We start from the raw sequence: 26,827 nt of genomic DNA on the forward strand, positions 1-26,827 counted from the left end.
CTCACCCCCACCCCACAGCACCTGAACAGCAGCACGGGCCCTGCTGCTCCCTCCGAGGGCTGCACCGAGGACTGTTCCCAAAACACAGCCCCACCAGAGTAAAATGCAATCAATTTTATTGGTTAATTATGTACAGGAGATTCTTGATAGTCACAGTAACATCAGACAAGTTACCGCCACAAAGAGGAAAAACAAAACTGACAGTCCACTGTAAACAAAACTAGGAATCCTGCTGGATTGGGTGGGACTGGCTCCAGACAAACTCAAAAGGCACTCAAAGAAAAGCAACAAAAGCCCTCAGAGGGACAGGGCCGGGATGCTCTGAGCTCCCTCGATGGCAATGTGGAGGCACAGACAGGCACGGGGGTCACCCCGAGCAGGGCAGCACAGCGGGCACACTGCACGTGTGTCAGCACAGGAGTTCAGTGCACCCAGCCCCGGCCATCCTCGGAGCCCTCCCCTCCCCTCCCGTGTTAGCAGCACAGCCCTGAGCTCAGCACGGGCCGCGGCTGCCCCGGAGCTGCCGATCCCGCCCACGGCGAGCTCAGGCTTTGCTCGGGCTGGGCCTCAGCAGCCCGGCTGAGAACACACCCGGCTGGCCTCTGGTGGCAGGGGAGGCTGGCACGGGGAGGTGTGGCTGCTCTGGATTGTCACACTGAACTGGGGAAAGCACAGCCATGGCAGGAGGAGCAGCCCGGACACGGAGCTCGGAGCAGAGGGGACACAGCCTCACCCTGCTCTCCTCAGCCACCCCCTCACCTTCCCTGGGCAGCCTAGGTGCCCAAACCTGCCCTCGTGCAGGCTGTGGGAGCAGCTGGGGCACCTGAGACTCGTGCCCAGGTGGGCCCTGCCAGGGCAGTGCCCCCTCCCTGTGCACGCTGCAGAAAGCTGGGTGCCCTCTGGGGACAGCACGGGCAGAAGAGAAGCTCATTCCAGGGGAAACAATTCCAGGGGCACAGGTGGTACAAGCAGAACGAGGCTTAACAAGAAAAACTTAACAAGAACCAGACTGACACTGATGAGCCACAGCCTGATCTCCAAGTCATCCCTCGGAGAATTCAAGTCTGGCCACTTGGATACACAGAAAAGTGGCTAAAAGGTGACAGCAAGATCAGGCCAAGCAGCTTCTGTTCCAAAGAAAGACACAGCAAGAGGTATATGAGGTGACCAGTGCCACCACACAGCCACTCCTCACTCCAGCCTGTGATTGTGAGGGCAACAATTCCAGCCCCTTCCAGAAAAACCAATGGCAGCAGTGGCAGTGTCACCCTGAGCTCCTTCAGGGGTCAAGCCTTGCAGTGCAAACCTCCCACATCAAGCACCATCTCCAGCTTTTAACAGCTCCAGGTCTCTCAGATTTCCTTTAAGTTCCAGCAGGAGTGGGAAGGGATTGTCCATTTTCTCTGTATAACACTAACATTCCTCCCAGCTTTCCAGGGATGGGCAGGGTGAGGTTTCCCCTCCCATGACTGCCTGAATTTCACCTTTGTGACAGGTGCAGAGAGAGCACCAGCAGGTTCTGTCACAGACAGAACTCCCTTCAAAGATCAGACTGGGGAAGGAAGCACTCTTCCTGTCTCTCAGCAGGAGGTGGCTAGAACTTTTCCATGAAAATAACTTTGCCTCTCTCACTCAGATGTGAATTTGCTACAGAAAGCAGCTACATAGGAACCTAAGCCTGCTTTTAACTCAGCTCCTTTTATTCTCTAGTTGCACTGTCCAGAGAAAACAAGATGTCCAAATAAACACTTGGCATCAGCCCAGGAGGGCTTTTAGGAGGTGCAGTTCAAGCCCTGGTAGGAGCAGCTGTGGATTTCCTCAGAGGGTGGGAGGGTGGGCTCTGTGCAGGACAGCAGCACGAGCACCATGGAGCCCCCAGGTACACAGGGATGGCTTCACCCTCTAAGGCTCAGGGGCTAAAAAATCTCATTCCAAAGATCAGCTTTCCTCACACAGCTGCTGCCAGAAGTCACCAGCAGCATCTTCAGGGGAAAAAAAAAATCCTCCTGTGTGTGCCCAGAGGCATTATCCCAGCAGGATTCCCTGCTGTCATGGCAGGTCCCAGACACTAGTGCCAGTTTGAAAGTGGTGCCTGTTCTCAGTGCCTTTCCCAAATTCCCAGTCTTCTCTTCCAGCCAGGTACAGGCACAAACTGGGCAATCTGGGTAGAGGGAAGACTCCAGCTTTGCACCACCACCTCCAGCTCTGCACAACCTTTTTAACATCCAGGTGCTAAACCAGGGCTGCTCCCCAAGGCTGGCCTGGCAGCAGGGTGGTTCTGCCCCCTCACAGCCTGTCCTGCCTGGGCACTGGGCACAGCCCACAGCACTGACTGAGCTCCTCACTGTCTCCCACAGCACTGAGAACCTGCACCTCCTGCATGGGCACACTGTGATTATCAAGACAAAGAGGAGCCATCTGGGTCAGGAATACTTTTGGATTAGCTCACACTGCTCCAAATTTCACCTGGGAAGACACTGAAGGCTGCTGCAGTCCTGTATTTTCCTGCTCCTCATCCCCAAATCTCTCCTTTACAGGAATATGGTTGTTTTCCCTCTTCACTCCAGCCAGGAATACCCTCCAGCCATTTTAACTTTAGTGTCATGAAATCATTATTTAGCTCTTTCCTCATTTACAGAACCAGTTCTTGTAACCCAAATCTTAGCTCTAATTCCATCCAGGTGCAGCTCCACATGAAGTACCTGTGGGTTCAATAGTTTATTTGGAATCTTTTTGCCCTGGAAATACAGAACTATTATCTGTTCCATAATTGGGAAGGGAAAGCAGCCAAACTCAAGCATTGTCCCTGGAGGCTGAGTTAAGCTGCTGGATACATCAGATTAACAACACTCATCATTCTCTGGTGGGCTTCAGGTTCATCCAAGCCCTGAAGCACACAGCTCACATCCTTGGGTCAAAGTCCTCCCTTGCCAGGACACACCTGAGTGTATCTGATGTGCAGCACCAAATCTTCCTCAGAGGCTGAGTCCTACAGCAAAAGGTGTCATTGGCCCCAAAAGCCACAATGCCAGGACAATCTCCTCCCCTGGCACTATGTACACATTGAAAAAAAATAAATCAAAATTAAAACAGCCATTCACACATTATTGGCAACTGATCTTTTCCTACTGTTCATTAAACCCTCTCTGATGAGCATTTACAATTTAAAAATAAAATGGTTTTGTTTTCTTTTTAAAATAATTTCTACAGTCCTGTCAGCCAACTAATTTCAATCACAGCATAATCTAAGAATAAAGCAAATCCTGGCCAAGAATGGCTGCCATGGACTCTCAGGAGTCAAGGGAGCAGCGTGACCCAGCTCCTCACATCCCTGCACCCCTCCAGGAACCTGTAGTGAACTCCAGTTGATTTTCTTTATCATGATTCTCTTGGCAGCTCAGGAACGCTCCAGTCCTCGGGTGGCTGCACTGGCAGGGAGCAGAGGGGTGGAGAGGCCTGTGGCACACCAGTGCTAGTGGCAGTGCTCTGTGATGTCCACCACCACTGCCTTCTTCCAGCTGAAGAAGAAGTAGCCGGTGCCCGCTCCCGCGGCCACGGCGATGCACAGGTACCCGTTGTAGGTCATGAAGATCAGCATGAGGAAGTAGCTGACCACCACCTGGATGATGTGCAGCACAGTCTGCAGCAGGTGGGGCAAGCTCAGCATCTGCTGGCTGGGAACACAAACCCAAACAAGTCAGCAAATGGAACAGGTGGGAAATGCACATCCCCCAAAGAGGAGCAGGGTGGGCGTGGGATGGCACAGAAGGTGACACCAGCCTGGGCAGGGACTCCTGTGTGCGCTGGCACCTGGAGCTGTGGTTTTGCTCACAGAGCAAAACTAGCAGAGCTTGCTGGGAGGACACAACTCTAGCTGAGAAACAGACTTTGCCAAGCTTCTTTTACCACCCCCATTCAAAAGCTGACTGGCTCCTGTTCTGCACACAGGCCTGGACTATCTGTCAACAAAAGGATCCTGAGTGTTTTCTGTTGCGGTCACTGGCTGTAACATCCTAACTCTGTTCCTCAGAACTCCCCCAAATGTGTTCATTACAAAAACCCCAAGCCCATCTGGCTCCTTGCTGCTTTCCTCCTTTTGCCCCCATCCCCAGGTGTCCCCCATCCTCCAGTGCCACGCAGGATCCCAGTCTGGAGCCAGGACACTGCAGAGATCAAAACTGGCTGCACAAAGTTTCTCCTGTGCCAGTTCCACCTGCAGAGCTCTGCTTTAGAGTGAAGTGCAATCCTTACCCCACGGTTTTGTGTGTCTCCATCAGGATGGTGCCGTTGGGGCCGGGCACTGGCATGGAGTTATAGCGGATGCTGACCTGGGATTTCCGGAGCAGACACTCCCGGGCAATCTTCAGGCCTTCATAAAACATGGCCAGGAAGAAGACAGCCACAAAAGCACCAGCCATTTCTGACAAGAGAGGAAACATTATTGCCTCTGGCCAAGAGAATGTGTCAGCAGAGTCACTGTGTGACTGAACCCCACTGTGCTGCACAGGCCACGGCCTGGCTCTTGTGCATGCACAGATAGGTGGGAACTGGGAATTTCATCCAGACACTCACTGCAATTCCACCCATAAAGCAAAAGCAGCAATCACTTTTGCTAATAAAATCAAATTCTTGAACTCTACAAATATCTTAATTTTTGTTTCACCCCACAGATGCCATTTAAACCAGACTCAACACAGCATGTCCACACATTTTTAGCACAAGTAACAAAGTAATTCCTGAAACGTGGATCCTGGAACACCAACTGAAAACCTTTTGGTTGGACTGCACAAGACAGTGTTACTAACCTCCAGCAGAATTGATTGTAAGTCCAGAGAACAGCAATGGCACATTCTCACAGCTGAAGTGGAAGGTCATGGCCTGCCCAAAACACAAAGAACACCAAGATGAGCCTGAAGAGCTCATCCCAAGGAGGTCACAGCAAGGTGCAGCAATGGGGTTTGTATCAGAACAAGAACTCAGATCCATTTATTTGGTCACCACCTAAACACCAAGAAACTCTCCAGTAGATCTGGTGTAACACACACAAGTGAGACAGGGATGAGATGCTCCAGGCTCCAGTCCCCAGCTCCTTCAGGCAGTCCTGGGCAGGAGGTCCTGTCCTTCACAGAACTCCAGGAAAGTGCCTTCCCCTTGCCTTTGGAGCTCCTTTTCCCTCAGCATCAGCAGTTGTCAGGGGTTTGGGATGTCTCCATGGAGCTCCTCATCCCCTCAGGAGCTGAGGGACAGGGCACTTCCCCTTCCCCACTTGGACCTTGTCTGGATGATACAGGTAAGGGTTGCACAGGTGAGTCCTCTGGTCCCCTCCTGCACTGTGCCAGCAGTGTTGTCTCCCTGTGGAATTCCCAATATCCTGTGGGGAACAGAGGACTAAACACAGCTACACAAGGAGGTAAAGCCAGTTCACAGCTGGCCCTGGGTGAAAATAAGGGCTCCTGAGCCTGCACAGTGAATGCTGTGGGAAGGGGAAACAGCAAAGATCCCCAGGCCAGCTGGAGGTGATAAAAACTTCTCATCTAGGTAAAAACAGCTTGGCGTGTCTTGGGCACAACTGCACACAGGGTTTTCACATGGGAAGTCCTGACCAAGCAAGAGGAACTTCTCTTTGAACTTCCCTCGCTGCTTAATTAAGGTTATTTGCTAAAGCTCAGAATTATGATTCATTTCAGCATCTGTAAGAATCAGCTCATTTTCCCCAGAGCAGAATTTACAGTAAAACACCTTTTAGAGAGTACTTTCATCTCTTCAATGAATTGAACATATTTACATTTAAAACAAAACCCACATAAATCAAAGAACTTCAGCTGAACCTGAGCCTGTTACTTGGTACCAGTGAGGACTGGGAAAACACACATTAAATGTGCTCAGTCTGTTATCTAAGATGCTGCACCTATGTACTGCCTTCCCTGACAGATTTATTTGCAACATGAATTCAAAATCTTGTGCAATTACTCACAGTTTTCAGCTGCAGGGCAAGGCAGGATCCTGTAACTATCCAGTGAACACTTGACATTTGTAAAGAAGTTACATTTACATGGAAAGTAATGGCCCAGGGATGCCAATACTGAGCTGATGGGAAGAGCTCCACAAGGAGAGCAGTGGCAGTGCTGGACTGAGAGCTCCACGTGGGCCATGCCACCAAGGTTGCTCTGGAGCTCTCCTCTCCTGCTCTGACACTGGTTGCAATAGAAATAGAAGCAGAGATTCTTGGTTCTCTGCTCAGGCACAGAGCTGGCAAACAAACTCCAACTGATAGTTTGCAAAATCCGCTCCTGAGAACACTCTCATACGAAATAGAAATGTGCCTTCTCTCCCCTCCTTTTGAAATTTAATCATAAACAGAATGTTTTAATAATCTGAAACTCACTCCAAAAGCATTTAGGAAAAGGAGAAAAAGCTGAAAAAGTTCCTAGAACTGGCTACACACAAACACTGATCCTCTGGCCACCTCCATGGAAACTCTGGCCAGGATTTCTGCAAAGCCTCAGTGATGCCAGAATGCACAAGTCTGATCCTGCTGCAGTCAAAGTCAGCTGGAGCAGCAGGAATCAGGACCAATGCAGCCTTAATGCCAACGTGGCAAGGAGCCCTGGCACTGCTGTGCTCCCCAGCTGAGTGTGCTCTGAGGGTTCAGGAGGGAAGGGACAGAGGGAGCTCAGCACAGCCCCTCACAGTGCTGGGAAACCCTCTCAGGGCTGCCTGGGGCTCCCACTGCCAGCCTGGAGAACTCCATCCATCTGTTTCCTGCAGGAAAACTCTGCATTTCTGCCCTTAGCTGGCTGCAGAGCAGACACCAGGCTGGCTGCTGGAAAGGTTTTTGCAAGACAAGACAATTTTACCAAAGGATCTCCAGGTGAAATCCATTCCTGCTCTGTACCCCTCACACCGCTCCTTCATTCAGAAGACCCACAACAGGATCTGGGTTTAACCTGGATGGATTCCTGCCTTCCAGAGCTCAGGGTCATTTCCAGCTCTCCAGAGCACAGTCTTTAAGATGACAGATTACTCTGAACCACAGAGAAGGAAAAACTCTCTGCTTAATTCTGACTGCTCCACTCACCATCATCATCATGTCGTGGCCGTGTCCCGAGGCCGTGGTGGAAGGGTGCTGATGCTCAGGAGGATGCGAGGTTGGCAGCGTGGAGCTGTTCATGTGGTGAGACATCTTGAGGACAGAGAGATTCAGAAAGGCACATAGAAAAGTGGGACCCTGAAAAACAAACAAACAATGAAGCCCTTTTCTAAAGAGAATGTGGTTTCTCTACTGCTGCTGCATGAGAAAATATTCCAAGCCGCTGAGAACTGCTGCCTCTGGAAAACTCCTGGAGCTTCCTCATGGTCCTGCTCTGGCTGCAGAGAGCACACAGCAGGACACTTTAAAGGAGGTGTGTCCCTCTGCAGCCTAATTTGATTGAGATGGCACCTGGGGCAAGTGCTCAGCATAAAGGAACATTTCTTATCTGCATGAGGAAAAAACAGAGCCCCTTCCCAAGTGCAGTCTTGCAAGAGGGAGAAATATCACAAGCACCACTTTAAATTGCATCTACTAAAGGATCAGATTACAGGATTTCTCTTAATTGACAGTTATGCATTTTATTGGGAACATGTTTAACACAGAAATTGTGTTAGTTGGTACAGAACCTACTGTCAGGCAAAGGTCTGCAACAGCTACAGGCAATCCAATTTCATTTCCATGAGCTTTGCATTGCCACATCTCCCCTGTAATCACATTACCCACAGTGAGAGAAACACTCAAGAGGCTGCCAGTCCCAATCCTTAATCTGGTTACCACAAATCAGGGATGTCTGGACACACTAAAAAAATAAATAAAAATACCCTCTCTGGTCACCTGTGGGCATGGCTGCTGCACTCTGGGCCAGCACTGCCTGGGCTGGCAATTGCTGGTGGAAATGAAAATCATCAGGTTCAAACAGCAACAGGAGAGAAAATAACCTGGGAATAACCTGGGAATATGCAGTGCTGAAAGCACAGCATCTGTCCCACTGGACCCTGCCCTTACTCCAGTCCTGCACTGAAGTAAAACCAAGGGAAATAAAAAGCAAAGTTTGGATACTTTATTAAATTAAAGTTTAAAAAGAAATGAGAGACAGACTTCCTTCCACATAAATCATCAGAGGAGTTTACAAGTGTGATTTTTCAGTTTTTAAACCAAAAGGCAGCATTGTGTTTGAACAGGTAGGCATGGCTATATTTAGACTGAAGAGAGGAAATGAGACTCTAGAAGAGCTTTCTGAACTGGAAGTAGCAACTAAAGCCCTGAAAGGCAGCTGGTGGTGGAGCTGGCTCGGCTGTGACAGTGACCCTGTGCAGGGGTCACTGTGGCCCAGAACAGCAGTGCCAGTGCAGCCCCATGACAGAGGATATCCAAGGGCTTTGGGGTTGAACTGAAGTGAGCAATGACAGAAATGAAAGATTTGGGGAAGGTGAGAAAACTGAGTCAGCCATGCTGGGGAAGCACTCAAGAGAAAGACAGAAGTAATACCCTGCAAACACAGAAATTAAACAATGCAGGGAAGCACAACAAGTGACACCAGGTACCCACAGCTCAGGTATGTTCTCCATCTCTGTGCAGAAGTTTGCACCCCGTGTCTTATTTCATCAGACAACCTCACAATACTCCCCTGGACAGTAACTTGGAATCATAGAATCCAATGGCACTGGCTAAAGCAGAATGAATTCCCTGTCCATATTTCTGCTAATATTTTTTAGCTCACTTTGTCCCTGATTTGTGCTTAAATACTGAGACCAGAAAAATGTTCACGGGGAGATAAATAGGAGGGAGAAAAATGCAAGCAGTAGCTCAGCTGACACAGAAAAACTTCACCAAGGGAATTGAATGCCCATGGAGCACCAAGGGAAGGGAATGGAATGCCCATGGAACACCAGTGCAGAGTGACCAGTGTGATTTCCATATGGCATAGCTTGGAAGATTATCTGTTCCAGAGCTGAAATGTTCAAACTCTAGAACTGCAGTCCCAAAACACTTGGGAAAAGAATCCTCTGCCAAAACACACAAACTTCAAATTGTCTTTTGCATCAGGGAAGGAAGAAGAATGGCCCAAGTGCTTTACCCACAGGATCAAAGGTAAATGTGCTGGGAGAGGAAAGACGTAACACAAGAACTTCCCCTCTCCTGCAGCCAAAATCTCCTGGAATCACAGAACCATGGAATATCCTGAGCTGGGAGGGACCCACCAGGATCACCCAGCGCAGCCCTGTCCCTGCCCAGACCCCCCAGCAACCCCACCCTGGGCATCCCTGGCAGCGCTGGCCAAAGGCTCCTGGAGCTCTGGCAGCCTCGGGGCCGTGCCCATTCCCTGGGGAGCCTGGGCAGTGCCAGCACCTCTGGGGGAAGAGCCTTGCCCTGAGCTCCAGCCTGAGCTGCCCTGGCCCAGCCCCAGCCCTTCCCTGGCTCCTTTCCCTGTCACAGGGAGCAGAGTTTAGAGCTGTCCCTGTCTCCTCCCTCTTCTCTCAGCTGAATGATCCATTGCTCTTCCTTTGAATACAACATCCTCACCAGCTAGTGTCCAATGATTATTTATTCCTTTCAGAATTTCACATTCCTGCCAAGCTCAGCAGGTTCCAAAATGCTCCACAGAAGCCCTGGCTGGTTACCAGGTAAAACTGCCTTCGTGGCTGGGCTGTGTCCAGCTTTTCATTCCTTTCCTTCTCACTAATCATCATTTGTCTGCAGAAAGGGAGAAACAGTGGTTGTGTTTCAGGATATTTACTCTGTAGGGACAAAGAACATGGTCAGGTGTTCAGGAGTGGCTGCCTGTGGCTGTGCAGGCCTTGGTACAGGTTACAAAGGGCAACCTTGACCCCCACACCCAAGCATTTCCTTCCCACCCTGCTATCCCAGTGCTCCAACACCAAATCCAACCCTTTGCTGCAGTCACCCAGGGCTGAAGGACATTTTATGAGATCCTGAAAGGATGGGGTATTAAGTAGCTTAAGAGGAAATAACCTCATCTGAACCACTTCAGCTGTGTTTTGTGTCACTGAAGGTAACAGTGGATAAATTCCTGTTTAAAAATAAATCCATTCCAGTGGACAATCAGACTCTGATTTACAACTTGGCAGATCTCTACCTAAGTCTCAAGGTAAAAATCAATATATAGGGCAGCAGCAGCAACAGGTTAATGGGTGTGTAATACTTCAAGCTGCAAATCCCTGGCTGGTTTGCACAGCTCCTAAGAAACAAACTGACAGATGTGGAGCTCTGTGTGTCACAAGAAGGTGGTGCTTTAGCAAGGCTGACTCCATACCTGGAGGAAAAAAATCCACCCCACACAAGTTTCTATTATTGTAAATTCTTTAAATAGGTTTAGCCTTGTACAAAGCCAGCTTTCAGCAGGTATTTCTGCCTGAATGAGTATTTGATCTCTGGCTGCTGCCTGCTCCATATGTTTGCCCTGGGAGGGAGAGGCATTGGAGCAGTTCCTGAGCATGGAGCCCTGGAGAAGGACCTGCCACAGCCCCTGGCTGCTTCAGGCTCAGGAACTCTGGACACCTGAAGGGGACAGACCCCAGGGTGTACCTCTCCCAAGGGACACACACACAGAGTGACTTTTTTTTGTGCTCTGCAGTAACCTAAGCCTAAGAAAACAAACAGGAGAGAGGAATGAGGAAATTCTCCTCCAGGGCTTCTTTCTTTCCCTCCCAGTGCTGTTACCCCAGGCGAGAGAAGCCACAGCCTCCATTTCACAACCCCCCAGATTTTTAAGGAAAACTGCAAGACTCAGAGCTCCACACAGGACTTCTCTTTCTTTAAGCAGGACCTCAGGCAGGCCCTGCTCACACTGAGGGCTCTGTCCCAGCCCTGCACTGCCACTGGCAGCTCTGCAAACCAGGCTGGCTCAGGACAGGTGCAGCAGCAGCAAAGTGTCAGCACCAGGATCACCCTCAGCCCCAAACCAGTGCTGCCCCACCTCACACATACCAGGAGGCCATGTTTGCAATTCCAGGGCACAGAGAGGGGGAGGACAGGCAGGAGGTGGCAGGGCACACACGAGGGCAGGGGAAGGAGCTGGATCAGATGAGATGCCAAGCCAGAGCAGTCCTTTCAGGCAGGTCTCAGCCAAAGATCACTGCCATTACACACAACCCCCTCCACAGCTTCCCAATCTATTGCTTCTGCTGTGCTCATCCAGAGTCCTGCAACTTCACAGCACATCACAGGTTTTCCTGTGGCAAACACCCAAGGAAAATATACCTTTCAATGCAGAAACACAGGACATGCAGGAACAGGACACATTATAGGAAGGATCTACCAAGCTCCCTGGAAGTACTTTACAGTCAGCTCAGTGTCAAACAGATCTTCCTTCAAGTCCCAAAGGGAATGAAGCCCCTTTCCAAATCACAAGTCCAAGAGGATTAACACTGGAGCCCTAAACCAATGCCCACTACAGCATCAATTCTTCCCTTCTAAACAGTGCCTCACCTTTCCCAAACCACTTCAGAAAACCCAATAAATAAAATGTCACTGGCTCTGCCCAAAAGGACCAGAGCCTTAAAAATCCCCTCTCCAGACTCCTTTAGAGCAGTTATTTTTCCCACAGAGAGGGTGCTGCTGCAGTGGCCAGCACAGGACTGGCTCCTTTCAGAACAGCTGGAGTGATTCGTACCCAAAGTCTCTCCACCAACACTTCTGATATCAAGAACAGGTCAGGAGGTCCCTCTCTTCTGAACAAGCAAGAAACACTTGGTAATATTTACTAAGAATTAAAATCAAAGCTCCTGAAAGAAAGCCAAGGGAAAATTATTAAAAATAGCAAGCTGGAAAAGCAAAGACCTGTTGTTTACATCACACATATGGCTCAGTGCTGCACGACACAAAGGAATGCTACAGAAAAAGCACAGAAGGAATGGAAAAGGCACCCAGGGGTAGAGCTGCTCTACTTACAGCAGGGCTGCTGGCACACCGAGCTCCACTGGCTCCCAGCTCGTGGTCCCAAGCCCAATTCCCTTTTTGTTGAGCAGGGCTGTCAGTGGAGTGGGAGGGGAGCAGCAGCCTGCAGACACTGCAGCTCTGTTCACTGGCTCGAGCTGTGGGCTCCGCTGGGCTCCTCATCAGGAGACCCAAGCACTGCTTTTAGTTTATTCAATTTCCTGGCAAACTTTCCTACTTTAACTGCTTCCTTTCCAAATGGGTGGACTTGAGATTCTTCCAGGATGCCAGGCAGAGCTCCAGGGCTGCTTAAAGGCACAGACCAATTCCACCTGTTCATGCTGTGGCAGCACCCAGCAAGGGTGGCCAGGGCCCCTGGGCCAAGCTGTAAAGACACACTTTAAAGACACAGGGAACAAACACCACATTCTTCAGCAATGCAGCAAAACACGTGTTACAGATACACACTGCTGTTTCCCAGTGTGAAAACTCCCCTTGGATCTCTCCCAAGCAGCTCCAGCAACCCCAGGCTGGCACTGAGACACAGGGAGGGACTGTGCTGTGCCCAGCACATTTAATTGCACACCTCTGTTTTTCCCTTGCACAATTCCTGAAGAAGGAACTCTTAGAGCTATATTAAGAACTCAAGGAATGTTTGTGAGCTCACAGCAGAACTGTGGCTTGCCCTGGTACTGCCTCGCCACCTTAGAGTCTCATCCTAAAGCTTAATCCAGAAGTTTAAGGCTTCACAAAAGCTCAACACACCCGAAGGAGTTTGGATAAAGGGAAAGAGAAGGGCACAGCTCAGGAGCTCCAACACACACTGAGGGTAAGGATGTACAAATTTGGATTTCCTGGGCTTGTTCCTGATCATGGAAGCTTGCTGGATTCAATCTGGATCAGCAGAGCCAAGCAGGAACCCACAGTGTGACACAGGGCACATTCTCCCTGTCTACCTGTGAGCAGGCTGGGCTATTCCCACCCACAGGTTTCAGAACTTCTGAAGGATGACAGGCACTTTGGAGAATGTCCAGCTGCACATGCCAGAGGCTGCAGTGCAGGGAGTGGAGAATAATGGGCAAAAAAAGAGCTGAGCAGGCTTCAGACAACATCTTGTGCTCAGGTTCAAAAAGGGACAATGCCTGGGCAGTCTCTGTGGAAGGAATGCCAGGATGGAAGCAGTCAGCAGGGACAGGCAGCCAAGCTGGGAGCACCCAGAGCCCAGCTCTCCCAGCACAGGCAAGGAATGGGCTTTTAAAAGCCATTTCACATTTTGTGAGGGAAGAAATTCACACAGATCTGATCCCCTGCCATCACCTCCACCGAGGATCCCAGCTGGAACCATTACAGCACAGTTGTGGATGCTGAAGATAATGACAAAGTGTTGGCACATCAAAACCACTCTGCAGAGACAGACCCTTATTAAGGTGATCCTGACAAACCCCACAGGCAGGATGTGGAAGGAGAATGAAACAAAACTACGTCACCCACACAGGGAGGTTTGGGGGTGACACTTTAAACCAGAGTTGAGCTCAGGTTCTCTGCAGCACAGGCAGATGACAGGGCTGGGGCCAACAATCACACCCTGCAGTACCTGCTCCTCCAAACACCCATCCTCCAGGCCTCCTGGCTGCCATCATTTGCTTATTTTATTCTTCCCAAATCCTTGTGTTTCTGGTGCCAATATGTTTGTCCCTCTCTTTACCAGGCTGCTGTGTCCCCAAGGCTCAGGCTGCCCCTTCCATATGGAGCCATCACACAGCACCCACAGACATGGCAAAAACCCCAGAGTGCTCCAGTTCCAGACTATGGATTCCAGTTGGGATGCTGGCTCACACAAGCTTCCACCACATCATTTGGCAGCTTGATGCAGTTAATATGCATTAAGTAATGTTTAATTAAAATTAAGATTAAAACAAGATGATGAAATATCAGCATACGTTCAATCCTTAAAGTCCTGTCCTCTGCTCTGAATCAGAGCATTCCTCAGCTGTACAAGTAAAGCAAAGCTGCTCACAGCCACTCAGCACAACCCCCATCACTTGAGGAGGGGCCAGAGCTCTTCCTCTCAGCATGGCTACAATAATGGCCCTTTGATGGAGTTTGTTTTCATAGCAAACCTGGCTGGTCACCCTCTGTTAGAGGCTTTGCTAGAAGGGGATGGTCATTCCTAATCTCCCAGCTTCTGCCGACGCCTCAGGAAATCTGTAATCTTTGAACAAGAAGAAAAAATATCCCGGGACAGATTGTTCTTTACAGGACAATATACTGAACTTCATTAGGTGAAGCACACACCATGTCATTACCCACAGGCCCATGGAGTGAAAGGCAGCTGAAAACAACCCTGCAGAGCACAAAACCTCAGGCTCTAAGCCTGGTAACATCAGAGGAAAGGCTGAGAAATGCTGGCAAAGCTGTGTAAAGGTGACAAAATAACAGGGAGTCAGGCTGAGCCTCCCCTGTGGTCAAGCATTTTCTTCAGCCATACTGAAACTGCAGGAGACAGCAAAGCAGTCAAAGGATCCTTGTGAGAAGTGTGGCAAAGCTGAGGAGTCCTTGCCAAGCCCTTCCTGGCTGTAGACTCATTTCTGCAGAGAAGTCTGACCCAGCACATGTGCAAACACCTGGAACGCACTCAGAGCTTTGCATGGAGATCCAAGAGTGATCCTCCCCTGTCTCCATCCAGCTGAGACCAGGCAGTTACACCAGATGATTCTTGAAGGTACCTTCCGACTTAACATTCCTACCCTATTCCTATTCCTCTTCTATCCTACTCTACCCTACGACACCCCTCTGCTTGTGCTGCCCACCTCCCAACCCTTGCCTTGGCAGCACAGGTAAGATCCCTTCCACAACGACCACAGGAACCTTTAGCAGGAGGTGACAGAACCAATACTGCCACACCTCAGTCTGTCCCTCAGAAACCCAGCAATGCAGGGGGTAGAAACTCCCCTCATCTACAAAGGAATCCCACACACATTCCCACACATCCCAGTGAATGCCTTCCTTTGAAAGAGGCACTGCAATCTCAAACTGATCCACGCCTCCAACTGTTGGGCCAAATCTTGGGGTCCCCATGAGCAGGTGCTCCCCAGGGCACCCCGCTCTTGGCAGGACATGGACAGCACCATCTCCTCAGCACAGCAGCACAGCTCCTTGCCCTCTGCCGTGGTGACAATGGTTGGAAGGTGCACACCAGGCTCTGGGGCTCAGAGTCCAGCAGGGGGTACATGTGCCTGGATCGTTGCCATGCCTCTGCAAATACAGCACACTCCTTGCCCTGCCCAATGCACAACAGAAGGAAGGGCACGACACCAGAATTCCACTGGGATTGGGTCTGGCAGCTGCTGGGAATGCCACGGGGTGCAGGCTTGCAAAACAGTCTGCTTGGCAGATGTTGCTCAGGGCACATCTGTCACAGAAGCCTGGCTCAAGGGAGAATTTTGGGTGCCAGACAGACGCTGGAGGCTGTCACAAGGCTGAGGACACTGATCCACACAAGGGACTCTTATCCACACAAAGGACAACCAGGCAGGGCACAGCACACTCATTTGGCAGAAGCTGATGTCAAGAATGCCATGACATGAAGTTTTCAGCAATAACCTGCTCCCATTCTGATCAAATACAAATACTTTCAACCTGCATGAGCCCAAATTAACCTCAAGTCCCCAGTGGGACACTTTCCAAGGATCAGAGCACATTCCAGCCTTGGTTATCTTGAAGAACCCCAGCAAGGGACTGTAATAAGCCAAGCAAATCCAAAGTGGAGCTCAGGGAAGAAAGCAGAGCTCACTTGGCCTAGAGTTGCCTGTGCACTGACCAGGAGCAGAGGGCCAGGAACAGACCTGTCAACCACAAGTTGCTTTTATTGCCAATAAATGCCAGTCAGGACTGTATTCATAAAGGGGAACTGCTAGAACTGCTACATCAGCAGGCACTGAAGAGGAATAGTGACAAGGCGCCAATTAAAAGGTGATTGGCATCTCTTACATACTTCAGTTTCCCCGTTCATCTGCCACAAAACTTTCCCTTTTTCCATGTTACTGCTCCAAGAGAACAGCCCCCAGCCAGCTCTGCCCTCTGGGCAAAACCAGCAAGGATACCAGTGTCCTCTGGGATGTCAAAGCCATGCATTCTGCACTAGGGCTCTGCCTCCTGCACTCAGGAGTGCCTTGTCCTGCTCAAGCCCACCAAGAGCACAATTTCTTCCATTCTGTACATAGACAGTGTTTTTCCACCCCATTTTCATTTCTTCCACCTTTTGGGTCCCTTATTTGCCCTTTGCTGTCCATTGTTCCCCTTTCTGTCTGGGTGGATGAAGCAACTGTCCCCCTTTCTGGCACACAAGAGCACAGCCATTTGTGGAAAGTGGCAGACTTGAGGCACCTCAGGACATGCAAGAGCTGAGGAGTGACTGCCATTCCCATAGCTGCCAAAGCAGAGATGCTGCACCACAGCTGGTGATTCTGTCCTCTGCAGAGAGCAGCACAGCACCAGAGATACAGAAACTGGCACAGGATGCCAGTTAAAATTTCTTTGTGAAACATCCAGGATAGAAGGCATGGCAAACACTGAAAGTCCTTATAGCCAAAGCCAGCATGAATTCAGAGCTAGAACTGACATGTTTCTATCAAGGCTGTCCCCAGGAGGCATCTACAGAAGCACTTCAGCCCCCCCTGTGCAGGTCAGAGCCCTCTGAAGCCATCAGCCCAGCAGGCCACACCATCAGAGCTTCCCTCTGTTCCACACAGCATCAGGGGCATGACACAGGAACACAACAACACAAATCCAGCTCACAAAGTCCCCAGGATCCAGCAGCCAGGGAGGAGAAATCTGGCAGGAAGGGAGGAAGCTGAGGCAGATTTAAGGCAGAATGGCTCAAAGGCCAGGGCAGTAAGAGCTGTGTTGAGTGGAGGAGCAGGAGGGTGGGTGGGGCTCACTCAGGAGTCCCTGGGGACCTCCTGGTAAAAACTCTCAGCACTCACCCCTCAGCTGAGGACAGCCAAGGATCCTGAGCAGGGAGGAGACATGGGACAGCACCAGGAAATGGAGAAGAAAAGCAGGGCCATGTGACCCATATTTTCCAAGATTACATAATTCTGAATAAATAGATACTCCTTTATCCCCAGTGGTGGTTTTTGCTCAGATGTTACACAACCAAACACAGGCATGGTGACCAGGGAGATGTGATCCATATGGCCAGAGAACAGGAACCATCCTGCTGAGAACAAATGGGACAGCCCTGAGCCTTGTGATACTCTTCAAAAACTTTTTAATATAAAAATATATTAATATTTGGAACCCCCTCTTACAAGATGAGTATTCTATAAGATTAGACAACTTCTGCTTCCTTAGGAAAACCAGGCCTAGTAGAGAATTTCACTTCCTATTTCATATGCCCTAATCAAGAACAGTTTCTAGCTTGTATTCCTCTACCTGTAACAGGCACTTTTTAAATAAAGGGAGAAGTTTTCTCTCCAAATGAAAAGGAAAAGAAAAAAAAAAATCACAAAAAAAACCCCACAAAAACAACAAAAAAACCCAACAAAACCTAACAAACAAAAAAATCCACAAAAAACCCAAAAAACCTCACCATTTGCATACAAGCTTCTTTATCATGCCCACTAATTCAACATCCAGATTTCTACACATTCAACACCTCCTGCACCACTTGTACCTATGGAAAGGAGCCTGTTTCCCACAAAAATCTGCCTGTCCACAGAATAAGGACACAGATTATTGTCTGTGGCTGTTCAGTGGCCATATGCAGAAGCATTCCATCTCTAAGCAATGACAGATATGTCTGGATGCAAGACAGAGAACTACTTGCAAGTTAATCCTGACAAACCATTGCTCCATGCTTGGCTGGAGTAGGAAGGACACACCAGGCTACACAGCATAAACAGCTCTGACCAGGTTGATTTTATGGTGTCTTTGAGCCTTAAACCCTGTAAAACTGTAAAATAATCTCAGGAGACAAAAAATGAAATCAGAGTCAAAAAGTGTATTCCCAAGAAAGGAAGTACAAGTTTCCTCAGAGCCAAAAGTAATTCAATGTATCCTAGAAGTGCATTTGTGTGCCTTTAACGCAGGTGAAGGACCACACACAGAAATCACAGAATCACTGGGCTGGAAGAGACCTTCAAGATCGAGTCCAGCCCAGCCCCAACCCCTCAACTCAACCCTGGCACCCAGTGCCACATCCAGGCTTTGTTAAACACACCCAGGGATGGGGACTGCACCACCTCCCTGGGCAGCCATGCCAGAACTTTATCACCTTTCTGTGAAAAACTTCTTCCTAATACCAAACCTGAATTTCCCTTGGCCCAGCTTGAGGCTGTGTGCTCTGGTTGTGTCAGTGCTGCTGGAGACAGAGCCCAGCCCCAGCTGAGCACAGGCACCTTTCAGGAGCTGTGCAGAGTGATGAGGGCACCCCTGAGTCTCCTTTTCTCCAGGCTGAGCACCCCCAGCTCCCTCAGTGGCTCCTCTCAGGGTTTGTGTTCCCAGCCCCTCTCCAGCCTTGTTGCCTCCTCTGGATGCTCTCGAGTGTCCCAAGGTCCTTCCCAAACTGAGGGACAGAGCTGGACACAGCACTCCAGGTGTGCCCTCAGCAGTGCCAAGCACAGGGGCAGAGTGACACCATTCCTGACCCAGGCCAGGAACCATTGGCATTCTTGGCCACCAAGGCACACTGCTGGCTCACGTTCAGTCCCTGTTGACCAGTTCTCCTAGGTCAGTTACAGATTACAGATGTTATCTGTTATTACCTCTTTACAGATGTTATCTTACAACAGCATAAATACCTTTGTCCCATGCAGGTAAAACTCAACCTGAGGGTAATAAATGGACAGCACTGGTTCATTAGAGGCCTCATAAAAGGGAGTCCAGCACAGGTGATTCACTGGAGATTCCCAGATCTTACCCTACTTCCCCATTTTCACACAGTTAATTTTCCATCTCTGGTTGCTTTTCAACATTATAATCAGACTTAGCCCAGAAAAGGCAACACTTGTACAAGTTCTGAACTGACTTTCAGATGTTTTGAGAATCTGTATAACAAGAAAACCACACTCCAAAACCCCTGGTTAATTTTTAGGAGGCCATTCCATACATATGGTGTGACACATACAGGTTTAAGCAATTCACACATGTTTTTCCATGTACAGTACACATTACCTTCCACCACATGGGAAAGTGTCCTTACAGAGCAATTCCCTTTCTCTCCTTTCTTTTCATGTCCATGTGCAGATACAGTGTTTTAAGGTGGCCACTAAACCATTCCCCTTCCCTGGAGCTGCCACGTTCCAGCCTGTGTCAAACCTTGCCTCCACAGCCATGTGTTGATGTCAGCTCCTGCTGGGATACCCTGGGATTTCCAGCTCCTGCTCTGGCCTGTCAGGGTCACCTCTGAAGTGCAGGCTTTGACTAAAGACCTAAGAGCTCACAAGACTGACTTTCAGAAAAATACCTTTTCTTCCAGAGGAAAAATGGATGTGTGTTCATTTCATCTTGCAGCACCATCCATGACTGTCCCCCGACACAAGAACCTGTTCTACCACAGCCAAGAATTAAATTCTTTTGTGCCTCCAATAGTTGTTTTGAGAAGCCTCAAGCTGTTCGTGGGCAAAATGCAAGGTAGAACTCAGGTCACAAGCAGCAAAATCCTTTCCAGTGGGTTTTTAATTAAGCCCAGGAAGTCAATCTCTGTTTTGGCAGATGGTTAAGGCCAAATACCCATCACCAGAGGCACCTTCCTTCTCTTGATCCATGATCTTGGCAAACAGCAAGTGGATGGCACAGTGATATATAAACAGCTTCCAGGTAGCAATGCAAATACTTGTAAGGGTTCAGAGAGAAGAATTCATAGCCCCAATCCATGGAAGAGAGCATTGTCCCTTTGAAAATGCAACTGAACTAAGGAAGTATTATTGAAATTACTGAGACACTGAAAATAAAATCTCAGCAAGGTAGATCTCCAGTATCAAGAAGAGGAAAAGAGCAATCAGCTCAATTCTCTGGAAATGAACTTATCTTTGGAAGAGCCTTGGCCTTGTGACACTCTTCTGACAGGAAGAGCCACGACTGTAGGGCATGGAAAGCCAGAACAAAAGCCACCAACAATTCTTCTATGAGTGACAAAATACCACTCTGGGAAAGAGCTTCAAATGCTGGCTTTTTCATCATTTTCAAACCCCTGGACAGCCACAAAGCTGCTAATCCAAAGCAGGAATGATTCAGAGCTAAAAAATGCTGAGTACTTACTCTTCCAGAGACAGGTTTTCCATCTACCAACTCCAGCAGAGCCTTTTTCTCCAGAAAGGCAACAAGTCTGAGACTGATCAAAGTTTCTCAACCCTCACATAATGCTGACAAGCACATCATTATCTCTATCAAAGGCTAATCATTAACTACTGCTCAGATTAGCTTAGGACCAGACCAAGCTCTGGGATGCTCACACAGAGATCCACAGAGCAGCAGAAGCAGCTCCTGAGTCTCCCTCACAAAATCTTTGCACAAATGCAAAGAGATTTTAGAACTCTCTGATTAAGCGCATTGCAGAGATTACTTTCCAACACATTAACCAAAACACATTTCAAATATTCAAGTCTCTATCACATAAATTAGTGCTTTGCTTGCTTCTAGATATTGCAACAAAGCTTAGTTTATTTTAGTATTTAAGTAATTTAGTATTCAAACTGAGAGAGAGCAGTTAAGACAAGATATTCGGAAGAAATTATTCCCTGGGAGGGTGGCAGGCCCTGGCACAGGGTGCTCAGAGCAGCTGGGGCTGCCCCTGGATCCCTGGAAGTTCCAAGGCCAGGCTGGACAGGGCTTGGAGCAACTTGGGATAGTGGGAGGTGTCCCATGGCAGGGAGTGGAACAGGATGAGCTTTAGGGTCCCTTCCACCCCAAATCACCCTGTGACTCTATTTGCCCCATAATGAAAAAATATGATGTTTTCAAAGCTATCAGCCAGTTTTTAGGAGCATTGGGAAGTGAGGAAAAAAAAAAAACAAAAAACCCCCCCCCCAAAACAAAACAAAAAAAAAAAAAACCACCCCAAAAACAACAACAACAAAAAAAGGCAAATAAATCAATTGTGCAGAAATTCTTCAACACTATCTATACAAGACAAACCCTGGCTCTGGGACCCCTCTGCTTGGAAAGCTGGAGCCAACAACTGCTATGGGAAAAAAAGGAAAAGGGACAAAGCAGAAAAAGTGCAAGAACAGCTGTGCTGTGCCCTGCAACACAAGAGGCCTCTTGGTGGGGGCTGTGGTTTCAAGCAAGAATTACACAAAACAGGATCAACTGACAAGCAGTGCACATGATCCTGCTGTTATGATGACCTGGAGGCTTTTACTTGAGGAATTCAGAAAATTAAGAAAAGTCAGGCTGCTGCCAAGAGGTTTTTTTAACCTAGAAGCAAAATAATCAGACTCAAGTGTATTAGGCTTTACCACCTATACAGAAGGATATCCCACAGATACTGCTCTGTGCCTTTTATGAAAAGAGCACAAAAATGGCTTTACAAGTATAACCAAGCCTACAACAGGAACACGAGGGCAGCTGTGAAACTCCCAACTAACTGTGTCTGCAGCTGTTCAGGTTTCAGCCTTACAGTATCCACAACATGCTCCTCCAGCACACTTCAGCCTCACGTGACACCACCTGAAACACTAAAGTTCAGCACATCCTCTTGAGATAATGTCTTATTCCAAGTTAATGAAGGGCACCAAAGCCAGTGGTAACTCGATTTGTATAAAACTCACCTGGCAGTGAACCCAGAAATCATGACTCAGTCTCTTGTCAAATCCATTAGTCCAGGAGCTCAGACAAACAAGGGATCCAAGAAAACCAGACTGAACACTGACTGCATTTCACTTGAGCTGTACCCCGAGGCTGGGTGTGTTCCTCAGGGAGCTTGTGCTCCCACTTCCCTTATCACTTTGATGTACAAGGGTTGATTTACCCACTGGAAATGCCCTCCCATGGAGCCACAGCGATGGCAGCACTGCGGTGACTTCCCAAGGGCTGCAGGAGTGAACTGGGATGGCTCCACTGGGAGCACTGCCTTTGAGCCTGCTCCACCTTTGTGTTTCTTCTTCCCAAGTGAAAGATGCAAGCTTGAAAACGCAGTGCAGCTGTGCCAGTGAGCTGCTTGAGCCTCTTTAGCAGAAGACCTTTGGAGCAGGGAAGGTTAACAGGGCAGCAAGAGAGTGATGGGATCCCTGGCTCCCAGTCCAGCCTGGGCAGAGCCCAGCCAGGGTGGCACGAGCTGCTGCCATTGTCCCAGCCAGAGGGCAGCCACCACTTAGAGACATCGAGCCAGGAGCAGGCTGGTCACAGGGAGGAGCCTCTCCCCCTTCCCAGGAGCTGCTTTTCCCAGCTCTCTGGAGCAGGCCAGCCAGTCTGCTCACACCATTAGCTCCAGATGAGAACAGCACCTCACAGGTGGCCTCAAAGCACTTCATAATCCTACAGAGCCAAGCCAAATTATACTCTCTCTAATGTGAAACAAGTCTGAAAGTGCATTTGCCAGGCACTCCTTCCCCCAACAGATGCAGTGCTTAGGCAAAAAAAACAGCCAAGACTGCCAGGGTTCCCCTTATCCTGGTTAGCCAGAAGATCAGGTAAATATATCACAAAGCTCATATTCCAAGCTCCTGCACCTTCAGCAGAGCAAAGAGATCTGAACCTGTGATAACTAATGAGTAAGTGTGGGAAAAGAAGGTTTATGGAAGTGAAGTGGCTCTTCCACAGTCTCAGGAGAGCTCGGGGCACTCACTGTGAGCTCCCTGCCAGAGCACCTCCACTCTGCTCCTCGTTTTCTCCCAGCCTCCCAGGATTCAGAACAGGACACGCTCAGCAAGCAGTGAGAACAGAAGAGCCTCAGCCACTTGGAGCATTTGGCCAGTGCTCTAGAGCTGCCATGGACTGCTCCAGTCACTTAGATAAAGGGAGAAGATTACATGCTTGTACAACTTCTTTAGCAGATGATAAATGCTATTTACATCTGTGATACAGCAAATATGAGATTTTTCTAAGATTATATCCACAGAGAGGAAGAGAGCAGGAAGCAAAGCCACTGTTCTGGCTGCAGTCACAGTTGCTGAAGTGCCATTGGAAATCAGCTGGAGACCCTTGTAGATATGAACTGATAGCATAGGGAAGACAATGGGAAATTACACTAAAAACTGTAGAAATAAAAAAGGAAAACTAAAAAGGAGCCATTTCATCACAACCTCACACGTCTAGATTGGCTTCTAAACCAGGAAAATCTAATTCCAGGACCAACAAATGAAAGGCTTTAGAAAGTACAGCAAAATAGGAGTTTAATTTGTTTACAATAACTCGTGCCATTATTCTCTGCATTAGCAGATTCCAGCTTTCAGATGGAAAAAAGGTTAATGAAAAAACCACAGGCATAGTGTTCTCCAGGACCTGACTGGGAACACTTCCAGAAAATTAGATTGAAGCAAAAGGCAATGGAGTAGATTAACTAAGATTGGATTTCTCAGAGAAAAACAAGATAAACTGGATTGAGTCTTTTTCATCCTTCCCTAAGAAAAAATTGCCAAGACTCCCAGTGGTTTCCTGGCAGACTTGTGGAGAAGTTCATGCTGGCAATGTGCTTCAGCTCAACTTCCCAAAATTCTGCTGCAGGCTCCTGGTAACTTTCAGGTGACCTTCAGGCCAGAGCAGGGAAAGAGCTCTGCATGAGAGCCATGGCAGCTTTCTGTTGGCTAGAGGGGTCTTCACAGCAAATAAACCACAGAGGAAAGGAGAAAACAGTTAATTTGAGTTCACAGAACATAAAGTTGTGTCTTCTCTTGGACCTAACATCTGACTGGAAAACAAGCCAGCTGAAAGGAAACTCCTCAGGGCCCTGCTCAAAACTCACCCTGTGAACATGGCAGATTTTGTCATTTACTTGTAATGCAAAACTGGCAAAGATTATTCTCAATGCCCTCCCTTCTCAGGCATTAACCTCTTGTTCAGGGATACAGGGTCTCACTAATCCAAATCTTGAAGTTACATTGTAAAGGGAAAAGTGAAGTGAAAAATCCCCCCAAACCTCTTTCCAAAACAAAAAAAAAAACCCCAAAAAACCCCACAAACCTTGTCCTTGTACCATTGCAGGTCAGAGTCAGTGGCAGGGATGATAGCTTTAAAATAAAAAAGCAAACATGCAGAAGTGCTTGGAAAGGTGATTTAATTCCTCCTCTCTACGGGCAGAAATTATCCTAATTCACAGCTTAGTTAACAACCTGGCCTAGATGAGAAATCTGATATGAAATGAAAAGCAGCCAAATCTCAGTAGGAAGTGGTTATACAAAATTCCTCCATTCTCAATCCAAAGTTGTGTGGGAGCCTGCAACTCCTGCCAGTTCTTATATTTCCAGTACCTTGTTTTTTGGAGGGGGGGAGAACAAAAGAAGCAAAATCCTACTTATTGCAACCATTTTTGTGTTTGCAGCAAAAAGCATCACTTTAATTTTGTATTGTACAGCAGAGCAGTGCAGTTTCACCAACAAATCCTTAGTTAGAAAACCAATCCTCATTAAAACAACAACATTCACACATTATTCCCAGTGCCCCCTTTTTAATGAAGGATGGGAAAAAAATAATGCAGAGTCCAAAGCCTGATGAAAGCCTCAGGAAACATTACACCATAAATGACAGGATTTGGGATTATTAACTTGAACGCTAACTTACCCTATAAGATCCCAGATGGTTACTCATGAAAAATCCTGCAAAAGCTTTACTGACCTCAGGCTCAAGCAGAGGCAAGTTAAGATCAAACAGACTGAAAATCAACTTAATAAACAGTTCTGAGGAGCGTTTCATCCACCTGGGCACAAAAAGCAGGACTAGTAAGCATTCTGGAGCTTGGAGTTCAAGCACAAACAGGAAGGACTGGCCTCTGCCTGGGAACTGCGTGGAACCACAAGCCCACTGCACACTCAAATACAGATGAGGACTATAAACAAAGCTGAGATGAAAAAAGGACAAGTGGCTAAGATGTGATGCTTGCTGAGTGCTGCAGGTTGTGCTGCTACAGCCTCTTCCCCACAATGGCATTAAAACTGGCCAGTGCTGAATCCCAGTGAAAAAAAATAGGAAATATACACAGTTATAAGACTGGGCTAGGAAGACAGTGAAGGGTCTGAAAGGGCCACACAAGGAGCAGCTGAGGGCTCTGGGATTGCTCATCCTGAAGGGGAAACTGAGGTCACAACTCACCAGGCTTTGCAGCTCCTCCCGGGGAGGCAGCTCCAAGCTCTGCTCTGTCCTGAGGGAATTGCCTCAGGGTAACCCAGGGCAGCTCAGGCTGGAGCTCAGGGCAAGGCTCTTCCCCCAGAGGGTGCTGGCACTGCCCAGGCTCCCCAGGGAATGGGCACGGCCCCGAGGCTGCCAGAGCTCCAGGAGCCTTTGGCCAGCGCTGCCAGGGGTGCCCAGGGTGGGGTTGCTGGGGGGTCTGGGCAGGGACAGGACTGGGCGATCCTGGTGGGTCCCTCCCAGCTCAGGAGATTCTGTGATATCTGTACCTGTAAAACCTAAACTGAAGTGCCCCACCAGGACTTAGCCACGTGGGTCTTCACCACTTAAAAAACAAAACTTCATTAACAACAAACCAGACAGAAGAAATACAGGAGCCAAAGCAACAAACTCTCTTCATTCAAGGGAGCACATTTCCCATTGGAAGGAAGTTCATGCCTTACCAAAGTTGGAACAATCTCCTCCCATCGAGAATTTACACCAGATTATTATAGTGGGTTTGGTTTTTCTTTTTTTTTTTTTTACAGAAATAATATTCTGACCCTTTCCAGGTTTCATTCTAAATTCATCACACATTCTGCAATATAAAAGCTGCTTAACACACCCCTTTATCTTCTTCTCCCTTTAGAAGTGGAACCACTGATATCCCAATTATTGCAATAAACTCCTGAAATACTGCAAACTCAGCTCCACAAGAGACCCGGCAGCTTCCTGCTCAGACTCAAACGTCCAGTCAGTACAAACCTCCAACCAGTGCCAGCAAACACCCAGAGCCAGGAAATATCAACCCTTATTGCCATTCTGACCTCCTGCACATTGTTCTTCTGCGTTTCAACATCATTTGGATCTAAGGTGAAATTAAAGCCAGCCGGTCTCACAAAGCACATAGAGATACCTGCTCTCCAAGAGGAGGAAAACACAGGAAAACCACAACACGCTACAAAAACCTCATTAAGCAAACCACCAAAACGGTGTGCTTCTCAAGGCACGAGGTGAACGTGGGAACCTGCTTCAGAGGGGCTGCTCACACGCAAGGAACTGTTGGGATGTCAGGAACCCAGCGCACGGCTGGTGCCCTTGGGTATCCCAGCGACAGCCAGCCTGGAGCTCAGCAGCGCCCGGGTGTCCCCGCCGTCCCTCCCGAGCCCCACGGACGCACAGGGCCCGGAGCGGAGCCGTGCGGGCCCTGCGGCTCGGCCCGGAGCCCCGGCGGGCCGCGGCTCCCTCACGGCAAGGGCAGCCCGCGGCCGCCTCTCACCTTGGTACCGCAGGGCCGGGCTGGGCGCCTCTCCCGGAGCCCGGGCAGCGCTGCCTGCACCCACACCGAGCTGGCCCCGCACCTCCACCCTCACGTCCCGGGGCTGCCCATGCCCTGGGGCCCGCCTTGGTCCCGGCCTGAGGGGAGGGGGGGGGCGGCCATGGCGCCCCTCAGGCGGGGGGGGGGGTGCGGGGGGCACGAGCCCACCCCGCGCGCGCGCCCGTCACTCACCGCGCGAGCGCCACGAGCCGCGGCCTTGCTCCGCCCCCGCCGCCAAGCCCCGCCCCACCACCGACACACGACTTCCCGCCCTCCGCCGCGCCCGCTAAGCCACGCCCCCTCGACGTACACATGAT

General features: G+C 49.1%; 1 protein-coding gene and 1 long non-coding RNA gene across 6 annotated transcripts; one reads left to right on the plus strand and one right to left on the minus strand.

Moving 5' to 3' along the window:
* Positions 1-99: 99 nt before the first annotated feature.
* On the minus strand, positions 100-26,752 carry SLC31A1 (solute carrier family 31 member 1). 5 transcript variants are annotated; one of them, XM_064393731.1, is made up of 5 exons: positions 26,703-26,752; positions 7,079-7,228; positions 4,806-4,878; positions 4,252-4,420; positions 100-3,674 (listed from the first exon to the last, which is right to left on the minus strand). In XM_064393731.1, exons 2-5 carry the CDS (start codon positions 7,181-7,183, stop codon positions 3,473-3,475), a joined length of 549 nt encoding a protein of 182 aa, XP_064249801.1. In that variant the 5' UTR covers positions 7,184-7,228; positions 26,703-26,752; the 3' UTR covers positions 100-3,472. The 5 variants fall into 5 exon arrangements, with proteins under 5 accessions (XP_064249801.1, XP_064249804.1, XP_064249805.1 ...); XM_064393734.1 differs by lacking the exon at positions 26,703-26,752 and adding an exon at positions 26,472-26,628; XM_064393735.1 differs by lacking the exon at positions 26,703-26,752 and adding an exon at positions 21,703-21,936.
* LOC135283201 (uncharacterized) lies at positions 8,585-11,909 on the plus strand. Its single transcript, XR_010349052.1, has 3 exons — positions 8,585-9,124; positions 9,591-9,657; positions 11,601-11,909. It is a non-coding gene; the product is annotated as an uncharacterized LOC135283201 (long non-coding RNA).
* Positions 26,753-26,827: the final 75 nt, after the last annotated feature.

The sequence above is a fragment of the Passer domesticus genome, chromosome 18 (genome assembly GCF_036417665.1).
Source record: "Passer domesticus isolate bPasDom1 chromosome 18, bPasDom1.hap1, whole genome shotgun sequence".
Lineage (NCBI taxonomy): Eukaryota > Metazoa > Chordata > Aves > Passeriformes > Passeridae > Passer > Passer domesticus.